This window comes from Cryptotermes secundus, unplaced genomic scaffold (genome assembly GCF_002891405.2).
Source record: "Cryptotermes secundus unplaced genomic scaffold, Csec_1.0 scaffold595, whole genome shotgun sequence".
NCBI classification, from domain to species: Eukaryota; Metazoa; Arthropoda; class Insecta; order Blattodea; family Kalotermitidae; genus Cryptotermes; species Cryptotermes secundus.
Window position 1 is genome coordinate 734787 of NW_019745088.1, and position 15164 is coordinate 749950.

Sequence of the window (15164 nt, forward strand, 5' to 3'; positions counted from 1 at the left end):
GGGGGGGGGGTCACAGGTTTGAATCCTACTCAAGGCATGGATGTCTGTTTATTCTGTGTTCATGTAGGTAGCAGCCCTGCAACTGGCCAACCCCCATGCAAGGGTTCCTACCAACTGTTCTAGGATTGAGAAACAAATGAACAAAGCGTTTCACAGATGCATTATGCTCCAAGGTGGGAGCAACAGGAAAAGAGAGAAAGTCTCCTAGAAGCCTGTAGTATAATTCTTGCTGTAACATTTCAATTCCATTTTTAATTACATAAGGTTTGTGTGGTGGACCTGGGTTAGTCCAGTCAGTACAGCAGCTGGCTAAGGGCTGGACGACCGAAGGATCACAGTTCCAAGTCCTGGTAGGGGCAAGAATTTTCTCTTCTCCATGTAGTCCAGACTGGTTCTAAGACCCACCCTGCCTCTTATCCAATGGGCACAGGGGCTCTTTCCCTGGGAGTAAGGCGGCCAGGGCGTGAAGCCGACCATTCACCTCTAGTGTTGAGGGCAAGAAAACGTGGATCTATACATCCACTTCCCCATACGCCTTCATGGTCAACTTTACCAATTGCTCCATAATCACCCTCACCTATCATCTGGTGCTCGTACAATAAGCCAGAAGTGACCGCAGTACAAGGGACTTAGTCCCACCCCTCTAGTAACAATAATACCTTTAAGATTCGTGTGACAGTATTGCATTTTTTAGTTCTCTGAATAGTATGCTGTGTTGTATTTACTGTTATTTGTTTATAATAGATCGCCGAAATTAAATCTTCCCTCCCTTCGTGAGAATAGCAAGCGAACACAGCACAGTTCCTGTAAAAATTGGCAGCATTGAATTGCTAAACTTATTCAGCAATCGATAGTTGTAAATAGCGCTAAGAGCCCTTTTTCACTCATACTACAAAATTATTTACTTTGAATAGAATAATGTCCAGCTATGACGATTTAAACAGTGCTCGGAAGAAGTTAGAAGCTGCATTAGGCGAAAATACAAAACCGTAAGTTGAGGAAGTTTCAAATATGGGTGATCTAGACTTTTAAGGTTAGAATTTACTCATACCTGCTCAGTATGTTTAAACCATATTCTCCCGAAAGTCTATACCTTAGTATCTCGCATTTATTTAACAATATTTTCATTCTTCTCCTAAGGACGTCAGCAGATTTACTCTTTCTTTACTCTGTTTCAGGTACTTTCAGTTGATGAAACTTTGGTTTCAGTTGAAGGTAAACCATTGCACATTTGTATTTAATGACAAAGGGAGAAATTCTGGAATTAATGACATCGGCAATTTGTATAAATTTGTGTGTGTGCGCATAACCTTGTAATATAACGTAAGCATGTGTGACGACGCAGATACTTTCTTTTACACTCATATCTTTATGTAACATTTTTTTATGGTTTCAAGTACGTTAATCACAACTACCACACATTTGGACAGGTCATTGAACATGTCCACATCTGCTGTGCTGTAAAACTGTTGTGGGTAGCACCACGAATATTGTAAATTTACATTTATTTTCACTTCATGGATCCAATCATTGGGCCAGAGTTCAATTTTATACGTTTCATACCCATTTGAAAGCAGTTAAATATAATGATTATATGAATTTGTGACTAGGTTGGACTTTGCTTTAGGTAATGAACCCTCAGGTTCTATAAAAATGGAAATTCCTTAAGCATCTGAGCAAATATTAGCTGCTCATGAATGACTGCTTCATGGAGTTAGCTAGGCCTAATTTTATAGTATAATTTCTGACCTTATAACTGAAGCATTTAATTTATAATGTTAGATATCTTTGTTGTAATTTTTATGTGCTGACAGTTTTGTATTCCTGTGACACAGTCCACCAAAGAGGAGTTTGACGCTGAGTCTCGGAAGCTGATGACACCTGAGCAGATTCATCTGCACAATGAATTCCTCCTTTGTCTGTTCAACAAATGCCAGAGTCTTGCCTCATTTCCATCACATTCTTCAGTGACTAGGATATCAAGCAAGATACCTTTTTCACCATCCAGAAGTACAACCAATACTGAGAAAGATAAAGGCAATAAGAGAAGTAAAGTGAAGAGGAGAAACAGATCTGATAAAGGAAACTTTGAGGTACTGTATTGCTTAGTCTGTGTGGCACTGTAAATGAAGAGTCAGATGTGAAATATATGAGAGACTAATTTTACAGTGGATCTTAAAGAAATAGGATGTGATAGTGCAGACTGGCTTTATCTGGTACAAGATAGTGATGGGCCTGTAGCTTGCTTTGTCACCCAGTGGAACTGTTCCATATATAACTGTGTTCCTGTAAATGATACATCAGAGTGTGTTGTCTGCTCCTGTTACAGCCAGCAGACATTGCTGATTATATTTCTCCACCAAATCCTTTGCCACTTAATGCAAATGAAGAACCATTATGCTACAGCACACAGGAATTGTTCTTACCAGACGTATCACTCATCTTTGGCCGTATGTTACTATCTGCTTGGGAAGTGGGGCTTGATGGAGCTGAAGAACCTGCTGCAGAACTGTTGGTTGTTGCTGTTCAGGTAATAAAATTCTGAAGAAGCTTCTTGCATGTTAATACAGTCATTAAAAGATATGTGTGTATGTGTCCATGCCCATTCAAGTCGATGTGTGTGTTCGTATGGAAAATTTTCCTATTTAATTGAACATTACAATATATCAGGAGGTAAAACGGTAACAGTCTGTGGAGGCCCATACGGTTGTGAGAGGTTGAGGATCCCATATTTTCTAGACAATCAGCTAACAGATGGCAGCGAGATTGTCAGTCTTATGCGCCAAGCTGTTCAGATCGTCTCTGGAGCCCACCCAACTTCATGTCCAATGGGTACCAGGAGATTTTTACCCGGGGGCAAAGCGCCCAGGCCGTGAAGCTGATCACTCACCCAAATAGTGCCAAGGTCAAGAGAATTTGGATCTATACATCCACTCTCCCATACGCTTCATGGCTTAGTGCTAAGTTAGTTAAGCACAGGAACAACTTTACCTTTAATGAATAACATGTACATTTTATTAATGTCTGATTTTTCTTTGTATCTAGCATTTTTTGAAGAATGTGCTGACAGCCATTTTTGTTCGAAAGAAAGGGTACAAGTTGCGAGAAGATCGTTTTATATATGCAATAGGATCATCAGTACCAAATCCATGGCTTTGTAACACAGCAAATATCATGGATGACATAACAGCAAGGTAAATGTGTTTCCTGTCATCCTGTTCATTGTATGGTGAATGGGGGTTATTTCACCTGTTTTTTTTTTTTAATTTGCTTAGTGGGGGGGTGTAGTCCAACTGGGTCCACTCGGCATGGCGGCCGCTAATTGGCCTATTGTAACCTGCCTCGGGTGATTATGATGATGGAGAATTTGGTGGAATGAAGATTGGCAGGGGAAGCCAAAGTACTCTGAGAAAACCCGCCCCAGCGCCACTTTGTCCACCACAAATCCGGCTTGACCATACCCAGGATTGAACCCAGGCTGCCACGGTGGGAAGCCAGTGACTAACCGCTTGAGCTAGGGCGTTGTCAACATTTCACTTGCTTACTATTCATGCATTTCAGAGTTCACTTGCACTGTGTCCATCAAACATAACTTCTTTTACTTTAGTAAGTTTTGTTTCCTTCAGTCCCTGCTGATTCCAAAATCATGCCATGGCATGGCACACCAGTAATGTTATTCAGAAATTACCACACATAAATAAATAAATAATAAATAAATAAATGTTATCCAGGGTCAGTTGTCTCACGGAGGTTTCTGCAAATGCTTGGGTAGAAGTGTTATAAAATAACCAGATAAACAGAAACCAAAATGTTCTTCATAGCTGTGCATGCCACTAGGCTGTAATGCAAATAACAGTTTGCTGTGTGATAATTCCCATCTCTGACCAGTTCAGACTTGAATAGAAGTTTGAGTTAAAATAGCTATCACTTGGGGTGTACTGTCATGTAGCTCTTTGGATAGGTATGAGAATTATGGAGGATTAAGCTCCTGAGGGATGGAAATGTGTTCCTCGGAAACATTCATTTCTTCCTGTGTCACTTTCCATCACTGTGGGATCCTCGCATCTCACTTAATTGACTTACATATGCTCCTTGATTTATGGGAGAGTTATGTTGCAAAAAGAAGTTTGTGAGGGGTGAAACTGCATAAATCAAACATTAGCTATGCCTGGTTTACCCTCACTTTCCTCTTCTGCCAGTCACACAATCCTCTGTTGCCGCTCCATCCCCCTTCCTCCTCCTTTTTACCCCTCTTGATTGGCCAACAAGCAATTCACATTAAAGAAAGTGCTCTTAACTGAAATCAGTCTAAATTAGTTGGCCCCATTAAAATGAAATGACATTTTTCGAACTCATTCTTATTTTAAGCTTTTCAACCAAAGAAAATGAAGAAGGAAAAATGAAGTCACCAGTTCACAAATTATCATTAGATGAAATAGAGCAGAGAGCAGCTTATGAAATAGCATGTGGAGATGTTGGTGGTAGCATCCAGTATCCTGTTACTGCATATCAAGTTCTAGAGGCTCTCCAGGTTAGTGCAATAGTACTGTTCTTATGTTATCTCTCTCGTTATATACAAACAGCCATCTTATAACATGAGTTAGCCGTTGCACAGCATCTTTCCTTCCTTCCAAGAGTCTGGATAACCCATATCATACATGATATTAGTGCTTCAGTAGAGGTTAATTTTCGCTCTACATCAGTGAAGAGTCATATGGGACTTGTATTGTATTTTATTGTATTGTATTGGAGAGGGTGGGTTTCCCCATGCACTTAGACCAACTGTTGGTCCATTGTGCATCCCCCTATGATATTCTACCAGTCTCTATTCCTTATCGGTACTGGTGCGTGCCATCAGTCCCTACTCAGCTGGCGAGTTCGGCCTCTACTGGCTCAGCGGTATCTCGATGCCTCCCCCATCTACCAGAGACTACTGTTGGGTGGGAAATGTCCTGAATTTGGCTCAGTGGTCCCCTTGGGACATGAGGTTCTTTTACATGCCATAAAGCTAAGACACGGGACCCACCGCTTAAAGTCCCTCCCGGAGGACTTGTTCCCTGAATTTTTCTGCCCTTAAAAATTCCACGACCTCCGCCGGGTTTGAACCCGAGTACCTTGAGTCACGAGGTGGGAATGTTACCCCTAGACTACAGAGGCTGCTCATATGGGACTTACTTAACAATGTTTCTAGTGTCAAGACTGTATAGCATTAGATAGTAGGATGGATTGGGAAGAACTTGGAAGGAAGCAGTTATTGCCTAATTGAAGTACCGTCCCAGTATTTGCTTCAAAGGACAGAGTAAAACCACAATAACCCTCAGGATAGGCGGTGTTCCACTGAGATTTGGTATCTACTAACTGCAAATCTAAAACAATCTTTTAGACCAACCCATCCAGTGCCATGTATTCGGAAAGCATTGACATTAGTATTGGGTTGCTAACTCCCTTACTACCAAGTTTTGATATATTCTGTACAGAAATTAGGAGACATAGTTCAGTCAGTATAGCAAGTAGGCTGTGGTTTGGGTACTGGGGACTTAGGTTCAGTTCCAGATTATCTCTTCTCTACACTGTCTACATTGACTCTGAGCCCACCCAGCCTCCTATCCAATGGGTACCATGGATCTTATCTGTGAGAATAATGTGCCTGGGTAGTGAAACTGACCACTCCCTCCATACATATTCATGGTGTGGCCCTTAACTAACTACAGTGTCAATTTTTCTGTAAATATACTATGACATGACGCCTGGAAGCTGGAATAGTTCACTGCTAGGCAGTGGCTCCATAAAACATTCCTGCAGAAGTGAACGTGCACAGGAATACAACAGCACTCTTTTCTGCAGTCAGCACTGCACTTGTTGCTACAGAACAGTGCAGTAAACACATCTCTGCAGCAGTGAATGAACATGGTGTTTTCTGTGGGGGCTGCCCAGAGGCTATATAATGAGGATCTTAGGCAGCTGAGAGATAGAATTGAGAGAGTATCTGGAGCTGGCATTTGGTAGAATAATGGCAGGAAAGGAATTAGGCTGTGCAAAGAAGACTTCATCGTGTGCTGCAGTGACAGTGAGACTGTTACAAATCCGTTGCCAGGATACGACTAGTGAAGACTGAGAAGACTTAGAGTGTCCTAGTGATTTGTAAAGTGTGTAGATCAGCAGTAGCGCTGTATTACTTGTAGTTACAAGTTGAGTGTACAAGATGTCAATAAATCGAATCCGAAACCTGTGTGATAATCACACCTCATACATGCGACAATACAAAGTTGTCTGTTTCAAGAGAAATAGGAAGTGCATAATGTCAATATTTTGCATTGTAGTGCCATAGTGTACCATGTATATGAATTACATGCAGTATAAAATTATACCATTCAGATTAAATCATTGCAAGCAAGAATTGAATTTTTTTTTAATGTTGTGTCTGTTCAAATGGTTCTTTTTTTTTTTCTGTTTCTCTCACCTCCGCTTGGTGCACAAGATTGTTCCTTACTGTTGCCTCTGTCCTGAACACACTCAGACCAGGTGTAACATAATGGCTGAAGTATCTAATTTGAAAGAGAACTAATTATGCCTTAGTAGTTACATTGAGATCATAACTCTTTTGGATATGGTTCACCATTTCCTTTGTCACAGATGTCCAAATAAGGTTATCAGAATTCCAGAAGTTCATCTCCCAAACAGTGATTGGGAAATAACTACTAGCCAAAAATACTTGATTACCACTGCCAGTTAAGTGACTATATTGATTTTCCCCAGGTTTTAGGTCTACCAGACTGTACCTCAGCTGAGTCAATTCATTGGTAGCGACAGTGTTATGTTGACAGTCTGGACTGTTCACTGTTATGCTGGAATTTAATTCATGAGGTTGAAAATTTGGATACATAAAGAGTACAGGAAAGAGGAGAAAGAAGTAATATAGTTGGGCTCTGTAATTTATTTATGACATAATGATTACATTCACTAGTCTATTTATATCATTTTTGTACTAGGTTCATCGTAATGTTATTCCATCTCACACAGTATACAGTGTGAACATTGAACGGGTCATTAACACATTACATCATCCAGCCAGTGAAGAAACTGAGTGAACATCATGATTGCCAGGTGAGAGTTAATGTATGAATAACTGTATACTGATGGTGATTTTTTGTGCTATCTTGAAAATAGATGAAAGCTGTTAATTTACTCCCCATTTTTTTTTTTTTGCTTGGTCAGAATTTAAATTTGTGTTTATGTCAATCATGAATGAGGTGAGATATTGTAATAATGTATTGCAGTGTTAAACAGTTTTAATACACTGTTCTTCAGGAATTTTCTTGAGTTCACTGATGATAGCCAGTCAGCAGTTTGACAGTAAAGGGAAAGCATCAGTCTCCTGTCCAGGGTTTCCAAGCTGACACTCTGACACGTAATATGAATCACATGCAAGGGGTTGGAGCATTTTTTGTAGCATCAGAGTGACCAGGCAACATCTCTGCTGAAGACTGCTTGGAATGGTTCAGGTGCATTTCTTTTGTTGCATGTGTAAGAAACTTAGCTGGCTGACTGTGATTCAGTTTAGTTTTAATAAATAGTGCCCAATATTTAAGTTCTTCAATAAATAACCTTTCAAGTTTAAATCCAGACTCCTTCATCATTCTCTGAGGATTGAGTTTTGCCCACATCAGTTAAACCTGAGTGTCTCACGTTCCCAACTCCCTAATAACAGGTGAAGGTCAAAGGTGTGGTGTCATTGTATGTTTGCATTTGAGCAAATATGATAACAAACAGAATTCTTGATAGAAGTAAAGCTATGGAAATACAATTTAAACCTACATCAGTAAATTAGCAGTTTGCTTCTTACAATCTTCATTCCATCAAATTCTCCACAAATAAGAATATCTAACTAATTCTAAATTGTAATTAACTGTAAACAATTGTAACTATTGTAATTTTAATCTTACTCATATATTAAATTGTTAATATTCAGAATTAACTTGACTTGTCCTATATCATGTACAATGATCTACAGTGACAAAATAAATCAGTCAATCACATATTTTCATATGCAGGTCTCCATTAACTTGCCCTTGGTAAGACTGCACTGTAGGGAAGGTCACATGTTCGATTCCTGATGAGTTCATTGGATTTTTCAATTGACCTAATCCTTCCAGCCACAGTATAGCCTTGGAGTGGACTTAGCCTTTAACAGAAATGAGTACCAGGAATCTTACTGCAGTTAAAGGGCAGCTGGTGCATAAGGCTGACAACCTCACCGCCATCTGTCAGTCAACTGTGCAGAAAATATGGGAGCTCTGATGGCCTGTTACAGGGATAGCTTTACTTTTTTTTAAGGGTGCACTGTATTTCTTGATCCCTGGATGGAAGTCCTCCATATCTTGGCGTTTTTAATCTATTTTATTATAGTTCTTAGCATGATAAACCTTCCCTTCTGTGTTGGGGAGAAATTTGTAAAATGTGCAGTATATCTTAATTCCAACTTCATGTTGCTTGTAGATAACACCTTTGCATGACAGCTCTGTCAGCTAAATCATGTGACACCACAACCATGATCTCCCACGAAACCCATGCCAGACTGAAGAACACCTGTAATAACTCCACAAGGAGATTCACCCCCTCCCCCTTACAGTACACCATTCCCCACTTCCTTTCATTCCCATTTCTGTCACAGCCTACCTTTGACCAGTTAGCACACTTTGCCACTTCATGCTACTCAACCCAGAGCACTGTAAATTAAGAAGCATTGTCTTGGTGAGAACTTGTATCAGTGATCACTTGGGAACACAGTTGGTGATACATTTTGGTGTGCTGATCGCTTAAAGGTTTTTTTATAACATTTCCCTGTGCATTGTCCCATTGACCTGAATTGTGCACCAGTCATGACCCTTCTCACTTCCACCCTGCAGATGGAGGCAGCACTGTCCACAGACTCAGGTCACAATCGACATCAATAACTGAAATATTTTGTTTACAATGTTAGATATCTGTCATGTAATTACTATTTATTGACAACAGTGTCTTGCTGTGACAGATGTCCATGGACTGGGAGTCCAACATTCAACCCAGAAGACTATAGTACCCTTCACACTTGCTGCCATGAGTACTTCAAAGCCAGCAAAATTAAGTATAATTACAAAATTCAGAGAAGATATACATAGAAACGGAAAAGTGAGGAATACAGTAAATATTTATAAATTACAAAAATATTTAAAAACAATTAGACTTAAATGGTTTTGCCGACTGAAGCAAATGATGATATATTTTCCAAAATGACCATAAATAACTGAACAAAAAGACATCCAGTAGAAAGGCTGAACTGGATCAGAGAAGATGGATCTTGAGAAAAATTGACAGGGTGATGGACTGCAAGCTGTGGGAGGGTAGACAGGCCTGAGAACTCTTTTCATGTCAGCCCTTCTGGAAGGAGACTGGTTAGGAAAAGAGAAGGGCTCCAAGCTCTTTCACAAGCTCATTCATAATCAGCTATGCAGTGACCCAGCAGTTTATGTTTTGTGAATGATGTCTCATGTGAATTGTAGTGCTTTTAATTTCAATTTCTCAGGTAATTATGATCCTTCCCGTTATTAGAGCTGTTCTTTCCTGTTTCTGTTACTGGCAAACAGTCTTTCCAGTCTACCTAGGCATCTCTTCTCTCTTTTTTTAAGGGGGTAATATAAGAGTTCATTCTTCAAGTTTCTGGCAAGGGCAAGATTTTTCTTATCTCCATAATATCCAGACCAGCTCTGAGGCTCATGCAGCATTCTGTTCAATGGGTACAGGGATTGTTTCCCCAGGGGTAGTTTTTGTTTTAAGTTTCTTGGGGTGGGATGAGACTGAATCCACTTGGTATGTCAGACACTGTTCGGTGTGTTGTACCAGCCCTAGATGACAGATGATGAGTGTGGATCATTCAGTGGAATGCGAAATGACAGGAGAAACAAAGTACTTAGCGAAAACCTGCCCCAGTGTCACTTTCTCCACCACAAATCCCACATGACCTCACCTGGGCCGCCACGGTGGGAAGTCAGTGACTAACCACCTGAGCTATGGCATGGCCTTCCCCAGAGGTAAAGTGGCAGGGGCGTAAAGCTGACCATTCACCTCCATCTAGTGTCAAGGTCAAGAATTGTGAAGCTCTGTTCCACTCCCCATTCATCTTCATTGTGTTGTACTTAATTAAATATAGGGACAACTTTACCTCTAACATCATATCTTCAGTTCTGGCTGTAATCTGTTGTGTGTCTTCACCGTCATTTTCTGTTGGTTTTAAAATTCTGCTTAATAAACTGACTTTATTTTAATTTATTTACGTTTGATGTGTTCATTCTCTGTAAATGCTCTAATTTTTGTTTTTTCTGTACTCATTGCAGTGGAATAGTCTGAAGCATTATTTTATAATTTGTAAACTGAATAGTAGGGACTATTATTAACATCTTTCTGTTGTGTACATATGTAGTCAATACTTTCATAAATTGAAATGTGACTGTAAATTCTGCATTTTTGAGAATAAATTATTATGAATACTGTATCCTTAGGACAAAGCATCTGTCTCATAAGAAGTGTTTATTGCTATTTCAGTTTTTCTGGGCGATAGGCTTCCAAGATGGCTCAGTCATCAGTTATTTATTACGTTTGTGTTCCGTGCATGAGTGCATTACATAAATGGCTTATGGGAAGATAACATTTACAAATATAGAACTGACATTTCATGTTTTCAGATGACTTTAATTTGGTTCATATCAGTCCTCTTACTTTACATGAAACAGATATAAGTTTTACAGTTTTCAGAAAAATATTTCATCATACAGAAAATTGGTACATCATAAAATATAGACCTTCACGAGAGAAAAGGGTAGTGGAGGGATACTGTAGCCTTGCTTTGGATCCCTATTCTCTTTCACCTTGTAAAGTAATGAAAAGATATTTGAATGATGTTGAACAGCAAAGGAAAATGAATTTGCAGTAAAACTGGTTTTGTACATTTTGTGATTTCAAAGCTCACAAGTTCCAGAGGGTGCTCACACTGCGGAAGCAATAAAGAGTAAAGGTGTTGGAGAATTCCTGAGGTGTGTGGCTGGGAATAGTTACATCCCAAAGAAAATGTTTTGTGCTTGGGATTAATTGTGAGTGTAGCACAGCAGTCTTTGGGCATCTTTGCATAAGTGGGAGGTTTGGCCAGTCATGACGTTTTAAACTATGGTGTTTTACATAGGAGCCTACCTGTTGATGCTGGGTACTTTAGGAACATGGTCTTATCCAGTTTGCTTATGATTCATTGCTTTACAATTATAATTTAACAGTCATCAGACCCGTTACTCTGCGGTCTGTCGGTTTATTGCGACTATTATAATTCTTGCCCCCCCCCCATCTAATTCGTGGACTTGGACTTACCGGCCTTTTTTAATGAGTTGTGCCTTTTGGGGCACATGGCCATGGTTTTCCCATAAGATAGAACTATGCATAACCACCACATATGGCTTTAAATTCGGAAAATTTCCCGTGTATCGTTTTCAGTTGGTAACAGTTGGGTTAAAAACACTTCATTTTGGAACACGACAAAAATGCCCGTTTGAAACCTTGGAAAATATGTATTTGTTGTAGGTCATGTAAGTGTACGAAAGTGGTCAGATTTGCCAATGGCTGAAACTGAAAGTTCTGTTTGAATGTTGCATGTTACCTATTGGCTGTAGCTTCTTTCATTGTAAATATACTTGCGCACACATGTGTATACCCAGTTTAGTATTAACAAAGAAATTTACGTTAGTCACTCGTATAAATTGAAGCTGTCATTTGAAACTAGTGAAACACGGGTGTTTTGTAGGTTTTAGGTTATGTTTGTCGTGTGTCTGCTTTGCGTATTTCAGTTTTAATATGTTAGATTTTAATGCAAAGAATTAAGCGTGTCTGTGATTCAGAATCTGGATGCAATCTGTTCTCTTTTTAAAACAATATCCTGCATTGAATTACATATTGCCAGGTGATGTGTTAAGCGGATTTTGACTTTAGATCTACGTACATTGGCACCAAAGTTCAGGTACAGCGTTGTGTTGTAAAGTTAGTGTGTACTAGGTACGAGCGGAGCTCGTGTTGCGAATCCAGGCATTTATGTGGTTTATGTGCGATCTATCGAGACGGTTACGAACAGTAAAGCTTCGGAGCAATAAAATTTCGAACAGTTATATGTTTAGAAATTTATACTGAACGGTAAGCATATCCAAAGAATGTGAAATGTTGACAATCTGAACCCCAGCAAAGTGTTAAATGCGAACTAACTCTTATCAAGAGAAACACGTTCATTATATGAAGGATATATTAATGCAGTAATGCCCATTTCCTGTGTTACCATCTCCAAATTATGGGTAAGTTATAGACTTCCGGGCCACGCGGTAGAATAGTTGGTTGAGGCACAGTGCTACAAGCTGGAAGGTCGCTGGTTCAAGTCCCGATGAAGTCATTTGTTTTTTGTTTCAATTAACCTAATCCTTCCAGCCGCACTATGGCCCTGGGGTCGACTCAGCCTCTAATAGAAATGAGTACCAGGAATATTCTTGGAATGTTCTTGGGGGTAAAGGGCGGCCGGCGCGTAGGGCTGACAACCTTGCCGCCATCTGTGAGCCGATTGTCTAGAAAAGGTGGGAACCTCGACATCTCACAACCCTATGGGCCTCCACGGCCTGTTACAGGGATACCTTTACTTTTTTACCTTAATAGACTTCCCCAATTCTTTTGGCCATTCTTGTGCAGTAAAAGGAAGGCCCTATACACTGCATTCCAGATATAACACACTGCAAATCCCAGATGTTTTAGGTCATTCCACTGATTCCGTTTAGACACGTTGAGTTCCTCAGAAGTAAATATTGATCAGTTCTTTTGTGCATGGTGTATGAATAGTATACTGAATTATTTTAAGCTAAGGGTTTTGGAAGGTGGTAAGTATTCATTTGTCACTGCTGTACTGCATTTATACACATGAATTTATTTTGTGAGATGACACTATTCTTTCTTCTGAAGTGTATGATGTCATAATGCATTCCACATGAACAATGATATTTACTTCCAGTTACATTCTAATCCTCATGTGTTCACCTTCCCTGCAGTAGTTTTCATAGCTACTCCCTGTGACACCTCAGCCATCCATCCTTATGCAGGTGCCATTACAGTAGAGGCTTGTTGAATTTGTGATTTTGGTACAATGTATCCAAAAATTTTCATTCACCAGTTCGCTGTGTTGCTAGGAACACTTTCATACAAGAACCAAAGTGAAAGCATATTTTGAGTTCTGCAAGATATTTCTTCCCTCTCCCCCCATGAAGATGCAGTCTGCACCCTCTTGGGAATTGACTCATCAATTTTGAAAGATTGTAGATTTTTCAAAGGCAAATTTTGTGTATCTTCTTTTAAACATATTCCAAATGGAAGTACTTTTGATGGGATATCTCTTCACTTTCCTTTTTTATAGCTATGGCTGCTATTTTGGCACAGACTGATTCAAAATTAATATGTTTGTAATGAATGTAAAATAGTTTAAAATTATGTTTTTCTGTTACAGGGTTACCACAAGAATGACCAACAAAATGGAAGAAAATTATGTAAAAGTCGGGGATTACATAATTATCCAGAGACAGAATTACACCAAATTGCATAAAGTGACTTTGAAAGGTACTGTAATGTTGGGTAAAGATCAGTTAGAACTGGGAACCATTATTGGGAGGCCTGTATGGAAGACTTACAAAATGGAACCCAAAAAGAATGGAAAACGTGTTTTTGTGCTGAAAGAATGTGACAAGTATGAGTCACTTGCAGAACAATTAAAAAAAGATGTGTCAAGTGGATCAGATAATAGAAACATATTTGATGACGGTAGATCTCAGTTGTTATCGACAGAAGAGATAATTGGTTTGCGTACAAGTGGGTTGTCTGGACAAGCTATTGTTGGACAGTTGATAGAGAACAGCAAGACATTTCGTGACAAAACAGAATACTCTCAAGAGAAGTACTTAAAAAAGAAAGAGAAAAAATACTTTGAGTACATAACAGTTCGATGGCCAACTATAAGACTTATATCTGAGGTCATGTACCGTACAGATCCAGTGAAGATTATGGGTCTTCGCATGGATACATTATCGCAGATTCTAACCATTGTTGGCATGCATTCCCATGGTATGTACATGTTGTATGAGAGTGGATGCCAGGGGCTTGTTGCATCTGCAATGTTGAACAATATCAGTATTGGTGGACGACTTCTCCATATCCACCCAGGAAATCTCCCTCAGAAACAAGCAATCTATGCAATGAATTATAGCAGTGACAAAATGTCTTGCCTTATTAGTGTTAATATATACAGTTTCCTTCGAAAGCTTCTTCAGGAAAATTCTGTGCAAAATGAAAATGGTGTTCAGGTACCCAAGAAGGAGGCTGTCGTTAATGAAGGCTTTGTGTCAGAATCTGAAAATGATGGTGGAGTAATAAAGACTGAAGATTTCTCAAGTGATGTAATGCATAGAAAAGAAAGTGTGATAAGTGAAACAAATTCTCTGAATGACAAATTGGTACAGGATTCTTCAAGGGAAGATAATGAGATTGTGGAAGAAAAGGAAATCGCTTTAGATGTAGTGAATGAGAAAAAAAGGAAACACTCTGACACAGATGAAAACATGTCAAAGAAGCCCCGATGGGAGCAGGAAACTGAGAAAGCAGCTGACTTTCTCAGGCTGTCCAAAGCAGATGGCCTGGTAATCGTTGCTCGTGAACACCCTGCCAACATTTTGACTGCACTGTTGCCATATATTGCCCCATCAAGACCATTTATTGTATATTGCCCATGTAGAGAACCACTTTTAGAATTATATGTACAACTTAAGGGAAAGAACAGTACTGTTGGGCTTCGAGTCACAGAGACATGGCTTCGCTCCCATCAGGTCCTGCCGAGCCGCACTCACCCAGACATCTTGATGAGTGGGGGTGGAGGATACCTTTTGAGTGGGATAGTTGTGGAAGGTGGTACCAGTACACAGGAACTAAGTTTGTCGTAATAATGTTCTTAAAATGGTTGTACTGAAACTATGATTCATTAATAAAGTAAAAGAATGTGGAAGCCATGCATTTTCTGGAAAGAAATATATCCAAAATCTGCACTTATGATCATTATCATGTCCTCTTTCATA

General features: G+C 39.5%; 1 protein-coding gene across 8 annotated transcripts; it reads left to right on the forward strand.

The window, feature by feature from the left end:
* Positions 1-713: 713 nt before the first annotated feature.
* Positions 714-15102, forward strand: LOC111874927 (transcriptional adapter 1). Of its 8 annotated transcripts, none has more exons than XM_033755656.1 (8): positions 714-989; positions 1179-1215; positions 1836-2093; positions 2330-2530; positions 3046-3194; positions 4369-4531; positions 6990-7104; positions 13550-13632. In XM_033755656.1, the coding sequence occupies exons 1-7, from the start codon at positions 919-921 to the stop codon at positions 7086-7088; spliced, it is 978 nt and encodes a 325-aa protein (XP_033611547.1). In that variant the 5' UTR covers positions 714-918; the 3' UTR covers positions 7089-7104; positions 13550-13632. The 8 variants fall into 8 exon arrangements, with proteins under 8 accessions (XP_033611547.1, XP_023726576.1, XP_023726577.1 ...); XM_023870808.2 differs by lacking the exon at positions 13550-13632 and adding an exon at positions 9016-9168; XM_023870809.2 differs by lacking the exon at positions 13550-13632 and adding an exon at positions 7309-7894.
* The last annotated feature ends 62 nt before the right edge of the window (positions 15103-15164 follow it).